Source organism: Physella acuta, unplaced genomic scaffold (assembly GCF_028476545.2).
Source record: "Physella acuta isolate Inbredline_101_S28 unplaced genomic scaffold, ASM2847654v3 ptg001374l, whole genome shotgun sequence".
Lineage (NCBI taxonomy): Eukaryota > Metazoa > Mollusca > Gastropoda > Physidae > Physella > Physella acuta.
This window is the reverse complement of record NW_026732889.1, coordinates 43,650-54,285: the sequence shown is the minus strand read 5'-3', so window position 1 is coordinate 54,285 and position 10,636 is coordinate 43,650. Positions and strand designations below refer to the sequence as shown.

At 33.6% G+C, this 10,636-nt stretch overlaps 1 protein-coding gene across 1 annotated transcript in view; it reads left to right on the top strand.

Moving 5' to 3' along the window:
* Positions 1-1,009: 1,009 nt before the first annotated feature.
* LOC131927119 (uncharacterized) overlaps positions 1,010-10,636 on the top strand; it is a 39,023-nt gene continuing 29,396 nt past the window's right edge. The window contains exons 1-6 of the mRNA XM_059282786.1: positions 1,010-1,157; positions 2,584-3,185; positions 3,684-3,847; positions 5,136-5,210; positions 9,331-9,512; positions 9,986-10,162. Coding sequence (XP_059138769.1) covers positions 1,023-1,157; positions 2,584-3,185; positions 3,684-3,847; positions 5,136-5,210; positions 9,331-9,512; positions 9,986-10,162 — 1,335 coding nt within the window. The 5' untranslated portion in view covers positions 1,010-1,022. The remainder of the gene's footprint in view (positions 1,158-2,583; positions 3,186-3,683; positions 3,848-5,135; positions 5,211-9,330; positions 9,513-9,985; positions 10,163-10,636) is intronic.

Genomic DNA, 10,636 nt, shown 5'->3' with positions numbered 1-10,636 from the left:
CAAGACTTAGACTCTAGTAATTTTACTAATTTAGAGTTATGGTAAATCAAATTCCTCAAATTTATAGATCTAGAATCTAGATGTACATTATTATAGATTAAAGCTTAGTTAAACAACTTCGTTTATAATTAGGTCTATTTGAAAGGTGTGCTTGAGGTCATTTTTACCATTAGTATACTTGAATCTCTCAGGGCCTGTATCTCTCACCCCTTTCTGAGTTGGGTAAATTGATAATTTTAATGCCGTCATAAGTGGAATTTCAGGGTCACCATCACATAAAACTTCCAAAACAAGGGTGGATATAAATATTGAAGTCATAAGTTAAGGAACCAAAAAAGCATACCTTGCTACTCACTCAAATGTAGATTTTAATTAGCTATTAGGCCAGGTAATATTAATGATTAATAGATCTGCTCTGTCCACTGCTGTAAAAATAATAGATCAAAGATCTAGTAAAGTTTTAAAGTTTAAAAAAATAATTGAAAAATAGGTTTTGTTAGTCAATAACCTAAGAACTAAAGCGTTAACTAACTACTATTAATATAAAGGCACACAAAGAAGACTAGGATTGTCATCTTGCAGACTTGCCTAGTAAATTATTTTATCTCTGGGCTTTTAGTGTAATCGTGTTTGTTTATTCTACCTTACTTATTATTGAATCTATTGGTTGTTCACTACACAATTATTGTGAAAGTTAAGATGATGCATGAAATAATACAGCTTTAATGCAATGGTTGTACAAGCTATATTTATTAATAGCTAACACTGTAATAAAACATACAAGCTAAGTTTATTTTTTTAAAGTTAATCAAAATCAACATTCTTTTTTTTTCCTACGAGTCATACATTCTCGTACTACACATAATGATAATCTATCACAACAAAAAAATCAAATGGAATATAATCTCTAATTCATATGGATTTCAATTTATAACCTTATCTTTTTATTGAAATGAATACAATGTAAAATAAGATATGTTGTATTAAGCCATATTTAATATTTAGCCAGGTGAATTTGTACCATGGACAAGATAAAGCGCGATGTGCTCATTACCAATCGGGTTGGCCTTGTTGATAGTATCAATGTGAATGATGGTCTATATACTCAGCTATTAGCAAAGAGAGTACTAAGTCAAAGACAAGTTAATCGTATAAAGGTGAGATAACATTTTTTGTGAGCGTGTTTTTTTGCATTGAGATTTTTTAGTTAGAATTTGTATTTATGTTAAGCTTATTTTGATTGCTATCTATCTATTTCTACATCTTTCACAAGAGTGGCATGAAAATTTGGGAAGTTGTTGAGAATACTCCTGGGGAGGTTTCTACAGAAAAATAATTTCAATTTTGGAGGGCAGCGCCCCTGCAATGCGCAATTTTGTGACCATGGCTCCCCCCATGAACACTAATGCATCTATGATTGTTTTAATAAGTGCTATACACTAATGATTATGGATACGATTGGCTACTATAAGCATTTACTAAATCAAATCAGGAACATTCTGCAGGCTGTAATTTGGTGCCCTGGGTTCCTGGCACACAACATGGGATGATTAAACCAAACCAGGGGCCGTACCTGGCACCCATGCAGTACTATAACCTCTGGATTTCAAGAGTGCCCCGCAATACTCCAGACACCTGGGGGGTGGGGGGTTGCCGAGATGTCTTTACAATTAAGACTTTCATAAAGCACGCCCTGGGCAGCATAGTGTATATTTATATAACTAAAAATACACAATTGATAAAACATTACGTTTTGCCAGCTAAGTTACCCTTTAAAAAATAAAGATTAAGATCAAGTTTAGAACCCTGTGATGCAATGTGTTTGGTTTTACATGATCCAATAAGATAATAAACTGGGAGTGATCTCCCCTAAACTTTCTTGAATATTCTAATATAACACTACGGGGGATGGCAACTCCGGACATAGACAGTATTTTAAATCTATTTTTAATTACTTTAACTTTTTATAATAGAATAGAATCTCGAAAAAAAAATGCCAAATAAAATGTGCACAATGGTGCGGGATATTATTAGTACTTTATAAATTCACATGCGTTTTTTAAGAAATTGTAAATAATGTAAATTACTACTTCCGGTCGACGGAAATTATTCAAAATTTAATAGAAGGCAGAGAATTAGAACTTTAACTTACATGTGAAATTTCTTTATCTATCTAAAATAGTACTCAAGTTATAGGCTTTTGAAAAAATTCCACTTCCAGTTATTGGAAATCGCTCAAAAGTTAATACAATTTTGATATAATACTTATATATGAAATTTCATCAACCTAGCTCTAACGGTACTGAAGTTATCGTGTTTACACACAGGCACACATACACACACAAAACATACAGACAAGATTGCAAAACTATGTTTTTCCTACTCAGGAAGCCCTAAAATGTCGAGATTTTTGCAAATCTCGATTATTTTTTTTTTGCCCAATTACAAGACTTTCTCTATACTTTGTATATACGGGAAAGTAAAAAAGTGAGATCATGCGTCTAAGATTAAAAATACATGATGCGTAACACATTGTAATATTTTTGTTCTTCGTCTAATCTTTTGTCCATCTTATTTTCTCAGGGAAATGGTCGACCGGAGGAAGAACAAGTGGAAGAGCTGCTCAATGAACTGTCCAAGAAAGAATGCTTTGAATTATTTTGTGAAGCATTGATAGCTGACAACCAAGAGCATATAGTTAAAAAATATCTTCAGCTCCCTGCTGCCAAAGAGACTGTGGCCTCTGAAGCATCTGTAGCACCTCCTCCAGCATGTACCAATGCGGGAAATCCTGTATGCCAACCAGCACAGGTGCAGTCATTAGGAGCAACAGAAGCGTCATCCCCTCTAAAGAGAACATGTCCATCCTCGTCATCGTCTACTGTTTTATTGATAAAAGAGAATGACAATAATCTTTATATTAGATATGCAGATGAAACACCTGAGAAACACCCCAGATTGACTGAACAAGCAGTTGCCTTTCAACCAGATGAAACCAGATATATGATGAAACATTTTGTTGCAGAAGATACTGAGCAGGATGGCGAGTTGGATAACAGGATAATGGTTCCGAATGTTGCGTCTCGTTCAATTTTAATGAGCAATCCTCAGTCATTGGACAACCCCAATATTCAAGATAAATCTAGATACGCTACAGCTTTTGGAAAAGAGGGAGATTTTATAAGGTTTGAAGATTAATACTCTTTAAGGGCATGGACGGGTGAGGAATAACAAATTAGCCAAAATGCTTATTTCTAAACCTAATTCTATCATATCATATCAAAGAGTTATGGCCGAAAATTTCCTGCCATTGCCATGGTGATGGTGGCCATCTTAGAATTTTTTAACCATTTTAACATTGAAATTATTAACTTGTTTTGGAAAGTTAATTATCAAACATGATACATTTATTCACGGGTATTATTCTTTTAAATTAGCATAAGTAAATTATAACTAAATAAAAATTTTCCATTGTTTTTTTAAAAATATTTTTTTATTATCTTTTACTTTTTTTTGCAATTTAAGAAAAAAGTTTTGTTTCAAATAATGATACTGCATTTACCACTTGCTGTCATTCCTCACTTTTTTTCTTTTGCTTACCAAACTTTGAGCAGAAGTTGACATGCAATGCTTTTTTAGCTCTAAAATAATTTATAAAAAATTCACATTCAATACTTCTGCAGGCTGTCATCATTTGGAACTAGTTCCAAATTCATCAAACTGTCCCCTTCTCTTCCATCATTTGACCTAACAGTCTTGGCAGCTCAAAAAGCTTTACATTCCGTCCCTAGAAAACCTTTTACAGCTCCAGAGACTGAATCATCTAGATTTCAAGGTGATGCTGTCGGTAAGTTTTTAAATATTAGCATCTTCAATAACTGTTTAAAAAGAAAAGTTAAAAACTAAGGGTGATGAATCGCTAGATGATACCTTACACTACACTTGTTTTTACGTATGACAACTGCTCCTTGTGGTGATGACTGGACCTTCATTCTTCTCTGTCTAAATGTTTGTTGTTATCTCCATAGAGGTTCTCAATTTCTCATATCATGATTTTGTTCCACAAGGTTGTCATCTTTGCAATTTGTGCATCCATGTTTCTTAACTTTAAAAATTTTGAAATATCAGTTAAGATTGGTAGTTTAAAAAAATCACTAGTGGCATCACTAACTAAATTTAATGTTTGAAAGATTCAGTCCACTATTTTAATAGATTTTGATTTCTCCTGTATTGTTTGTACCCAGATCCACAAACCATATTGAAAGTTGAATTCAGATATTACTTGGCTAAATCTAACTAATACAAGCAACATCAATAGTAAAGTGTTTAGTTGTTTTGGATGATTATAGATACTGGTGTCTGATAATGGAATCTTCTTTAAAAAAAGGGGTGTTGGGTTGTTAGTAGTATTGTAATCTTGACTAATTTTATGGTTAGAAATTAGGGTTAGGCGTATGGTAGGACCAGGGTTAGGGTTAGGGACAGGGTTAGCATCAACATTAGCCAGCCAAGTGTGTATTTAGTTAATTACCAGTAACCTAACACCCCTTTTTCAAAGAAGATTCCATTATCGGACTCGGGTGTAGACATTCTCCCGTTTTATTTTTACATTTATGAAAAAAAAATTCTTAAAAATAAATATTCAGTAAAATGGCCAAATTTCCATGTCTTTACATGTCTTCTGCTTTTGAGCCAAATGTTCAGAGCTACTAAACACATAATTGTGGACCCATTTTTGCTATTCTCCATAAAGAGGAAAAACATATGCTTTACATTATTTATTTTTCATATAAAAAATCCCTCATTTCAACTTTTAAAATTTTAAGGCACTGCCATATTCTTTTATTTAGAAGTTATGCCCCCTGAGTTAAAACTAGTAGAAACTAGAAGGACAGGTATCGGTAACAGAAAAACTGTAGTGTAGAAAACTACTGAAAGGCTATCTTTCTTATCTTTTGTCTCCCTTTGGTTTAGTATTTACATAACATCTATTTTATGGTGTTAGGGATTTGTTCATTGTGCTTTACTGTGCCATTATAGTCTTATTTAAATTTTAACAGACATTTTTTTAATATGATTAGCATTAATCCTATGGAAACAATAATTTTTCTTGTTTTAATTTTTACTTCATTCAGACACAATGGCACTTAAAACTGCTACATGGATAACAAACCAGAATCAAAACTACATGCCTGATAACTCAATTAATGGTATGTTTATTTTTTTTACAGTTTTAATGTATGTAATTAATATATTCTCATTGATGTCATAAAATTTGTGTTGAAATTATGGATTTCACTCTCTTAGCCCTTATGCCTCTATTATGGTACGTCAGAATCCGGCTGTAAACAACACGCTATACTTAGTATCACCTAGTGATGGAACTATTCTTTTTAAGGAGTTTTGAAATGCCTATCAATACACAGGAAGTCTCAAGCTACTTTTAGTAAATTTGCTACTGTTTATTGGCAGTATATTTAGCCTGTCGCTTGACCTACTTTATCGTCATGGCAGCAGAAAACGACTATACCATGATTCCGTCTTTTAACAATTTTTCATGGTTATTTCAGAAACACATACAATTTTTATTTTGCTAATTATTCAAATTATTACAATGGATGATTAGTGTGATGACGCTAGTTCAGGGTAGATGACGCTAGTTCAGGGTAGATGGTAGAAACAGACTATAGCTAGTAGGTTAGACAGACCAATCTTCTTCTTCTTCTTCTTTGTTCTTAATTTTTGGTGTTGGGAGGTATCGAGCCTTATCTGCCAGAGGGTTTGAACTCGAGACTTTTTTTGAATTTATCAACCATGAGCTTTGCCGACTCGACCATGCTTCCGTCACAATTAAGGATTACATGTCAACTGGTTTTGTGCCATTGAGGCCATTGACTCCGATTTCAGCCTGCTTTTCTTTTTGGATTTGCTTCCATGGCCTTTGTCCAACCAAGAACAAACTACAAGGCAGCAGTTGTTTGATTTTGGAGTTGTCTCTCCTAGAAGAGTGGCTGTCCCCAGCTAACGCGCCTCATCTGCCCGAGGGTTCGAACTCGAGACTTTTCGGTTTAGCAACCATGAGCTTTACCGACTCGACCACGCCGACCCCAGACAGACCAATGAAAATACAGGAGCTGACCGGTAACGTGGGATGGTCAGCTGACCACTGAAGCGTGTGTCAGTAGTTAGATCAGCAGTTAGTGATAAGTAACGGTTAGAGACTGAGATATGTAGAGCTAGGGAACAGTTGGTGTTAGGTAGCGCAAGAGAAATGTAGAGTTAGGTAGAGAGCTAGAGGTAGATTGCGTTAGGATTGGTCATGGGAGTGCGTAGTTAGTAGTAGTAGTAGTAGACAGCACATAGTATAGATTAGTTAGATAGAAGTAGAATAGTTGATTTATGTAAATGAAGAATAGTATATCTTGGATCGCACTTGTGTGTGTTAATTCCAAACTATAATCAGGTTGGTATCATCTTAATCACCCCCACCCTCACATATGGTGGTGCTGCTTTCCCCACCCTTTACAATTAGTGTTTGATGGAAACTTGCCATTTGTACTTTTGTTTTGGCCTAATGGCTGAGAATATCAAGCAAACATAGATAAGCAAAATGTTAATTACTGTATTTAATATTATTGTAAGAACACTCAAGCTTGTGCAATTAATAGAAAATTATATGTTATGTCCTACTTAACTAATTTCATTAATTAAAAATAAATTATGCAGGGGTAAAAAAAAAACCTTCAAAAACTAACTTGATTGAGGGAACAGCCAACTTAGCCTGTCCATTTTGCCCACCATGTTAGTGAATGGGAAGAAATCTAGCAGACAACACATTTTTGCTAAACAGTCAATGGTGCCTCAACAACACTCCTTATATTAAAAACTAACCCAGAGCATCAGTCATAGCATTGCAGCCATTTAAAAAACAAACATGCTTTTTCGCAAATCATTTTCTGGGGTTGCCCATGTTTGGTATTGTTAGAAATAAATGTGTAATATATTAATTAAAATACCATCATTTCTCTTCAATTATCTGTTGTTTTTTAATAATTGGAGGAATGATTGATTTGTAATGAATTTTTTAATTCAGTGAGCTAAGAAACTAACATTTTCTTTGTTCTGGAGGTAAATTTCTATTAGCTGTTTAAGTGCTGAGAGGGTTAAATGACATTGCTTCTATGAAAACTTTTAGATGCAGGGGTAAAGAACACATTTTTTAACAATAAACAATTTAAAAATTAAAGTACTTTTACCAGTACTGTTTTCAGTTCATGTAATCAAATTTTTTAATTGCTTATTGATGTAATTTGCAAATTGATAGGGGCAGACTAATGGACCCAAGTGAGAATAGTTTCAAAGGTATTTAAGAAGCCCGTTAAATATTTTTAAAATCATGCACAGTGTAATTAAAATTAATATGGCTATAAAATTCTGACTATTTTTTTTCTGACTTTAAAAAGAATGGATGTATTTGATGTTTTAGTATTTTCTGAAATTAAACACAATTTTTTAAAAATGGCAAAAGCAATTTGGTTTTCACATGGTAATGGCGACATAAACAATGACATCCTGCAATTTGATAGGCTAGCATAAATTTATATTATAAAAAAAAAATTCACAAATGGCAGAACTAGGTCATATGGTTTAAAATAGCATTGTTATTTAAAAACTTGACCTTCAATGTTTTGTAAACAGATAACTATTGATCACTGAGTTCCTGTACAGCCAATCAATGTTTGTCTTACAAAGGTGAAACATCAGGTTATAACTTAGGCTTGATGAAAATAAATAGAAATGTAGCCTTGAACTCAAAAAATTATTTTCAAGTTCTCGGGAGTTGCAACTTTTATAACATTGATTCTAAAATATTAAATTTTTTTTCTGGGGCACTTTGATTGCAATCTAAAAACAGCATTTTTTTAATCCATGTCAACAATGTGTTGGAAGGATACTCGTCAACTCTGTGGCCTCCATTTAATTTAATATCTTGATAGTTACTTCCCATTTAAAGATTTTAAAAAATCAAGGTAGACAACCAGAAACTGTTTGCAAAAGTTATTAAAAAAACAAATCATCAATAGTAACCAAAAAAAAATAAGGTGTTCATTAATTATTTATTATTGTATTAAATATGAATATCAAAATCTTTATATGGCTTCTTGTCCTTCCTTTATATTTCATGGATTATAGAATTATCATTTTACTCTATCCTGAATATGAAACTGTTAGTTGTATTAAATACCTTATCTATTAACATTTGTCAGTTCAGTTAAGCAATACTGTCTGGATGAAGACGTGGGTATAGTCTACTTAAATTAATTTGCGTGTTTATTTTCTGTGGACCTATGGCAGGGGTCAGCTACTTTTGACTTCGGCTCTCCAGTTCCTTGCACAAATATTAATAGTTATATAATTTCATTTTTACTGGACGGCGACTTTACTCCGCGTTCAGTTGGATGGAATATAAGCCTGGTAAGAACCAAAGGATAAAAGCGAACGATGCAAGTTATTCAAACCGATATCCAAGCCAGTTAGAAGTTGTTTGCCGTGTTGAGGCCTGGCTGGCTATTTGGAGATACCTCCTCAGCCAGTGATATCCGTAAAGAAAAAAATAAAATTAAAATTAACAGCTTCTAAAGTGGATTGAGATAGTCCTAGAATAATATTATTTGATTACTAATTTTACTATCCTGGCGAAACATGTCTATGTTTTTATATGAATAAATAATATTTCATATTTAAAGCTATTTATTTTAAATAACAAATCAAATTTATTTACCTAATCCTAATCAAATACCGAATATTGAACTAAAAATGTTGTGGCTCTTTAAAAACTGGGAAAGTTTGTAAATTGTAACTTTTGGCTCTTGACTAGCAAAAGGTTGCCGACCCCTTACCTATGGCAACACATTCAGGGTCCCCTCTCTTTTACCCTTTCCCAGTCATGGGTAGGCTATAGCTACAAGTCAGTGTTTGTTTGTGATCAGTCCCCCTTCCTAAATGAGCTGTCATTCTTTAACTGTTGAGCATCCTCTGCCTGATGGACAACTTATTGTTTTGAACTCATCTTTCATATACATATAGTGTGTATATTATACACCTACAGTTAAACATGGGAGGAGTGGGTGGAGTTTGGGAAGGTGCAAAAATTTTGAGGCCTTTTAAAGTGACAAAAGTTTGGAAACTGCTGCCTGACTTCTTGTATTGTAGTTTTATTAGTTTTTTGTAACTGTATTATAAGAGTTAATTTTTAAAAATTCCTTTAAAAATAAGGCTTCACTACTCGTTTAACAGTTTTTAATAAATGCTTTTTCTACCTCAATTTAGATACAATTAAAAAATGGGACTCCCTGGCAACAAATATGCAATCCTCCAAATCGTATAGACATGTTGAAATATTGCCTGATATAGGAATAGGGGATATGGAAGAAATAGACCTTCCAGATGGATGTGTCAATGTTAAAGTTGAACACACTAGCAAGGAATTTTTTCTAAACAATTTCAAGAAGGTAAGCATTTCTCTTTTTGTTTAATTTTTAAAAAATTTAAATTTCATTAGATAATTTTAAAAATAATCAGCTAGCATCTTAAAGAAAAGAGCAGAGTTGGAAGTAAAAGTTTTTAGCTTTAAAAAAGAATAGTCCTTTAAAGCTCATATTATTCTCCTTATTTTTTCATTTGACCTAGTTTGCTTTTCATATGTTTGTTCTTCAAGTTTAAAAATTAATTCTGGTACTAAGTTTTAAAATAATTTATATTTATGAACATGTATCATCATAATGTTTTACAAATCCTTTCTTTGATTATTGGATAACTTTTAACTTTTAAACTTATGAACACTTATCATCATAGTGTGTTACAAATCCCTTTCTTGAATAGTTGATACCTTTAAAACTTGCATGTATTGTTATTGTGTTTTATGAATCTCTTTCTTGAATAGTTGATACCTTTAAAACCAATTAATTATTTTTTCTTTCTAAAGGCTTATCCCTTGCGTCAGATTCCCAGGGGTTATGCTCTCATTATAAATGTTGACGAGGTGGTTGGAAAGCCTCCCAGGAAAGGAACGAATTTTGATAGGGATAATCTATGTAACCTTCTTACCCAGTTGCACTTCAACATTATAGTATTTAATGACAGTGATGGTCTCTCAGCTCAGGTGAGTACTTTAATCTAGCTCTTATTTTGTATTTTATGTGCCAGGTAAGCTATGTCTACTTATAAGGCAACTGCTGATATTGCTAGCCATGGCAAAAGGAAAAAAGGCTGACCAAGGAAAACCTGGAGACTGTCCTGGAAGAAGACAAACCAAGAAGATTTGGATACGCCTGGGGACAGTTGGAGAGACACACACCAAGAAGATTTGGATACGCCTGGGGACAGTTGGAGAGACACACACCAAGAAGATTTGGATACGCCTGGGGACAGTTGGAGAGACACACACCAAGAAGATTTGGATACGCCTGGGGACAGTTGGAGAGACACACACCAAGAAGATTTGGATACGCCTGGGGACAGTTGGAGAGACACACCCCAAGAAGATTTGAATACGCCTGGGGACAGTTGGAGAGACACACCCCAAGAAGATTTGGATACGCCTGGGGACAGTTGGAGAGACACACCCCAAGAAGAT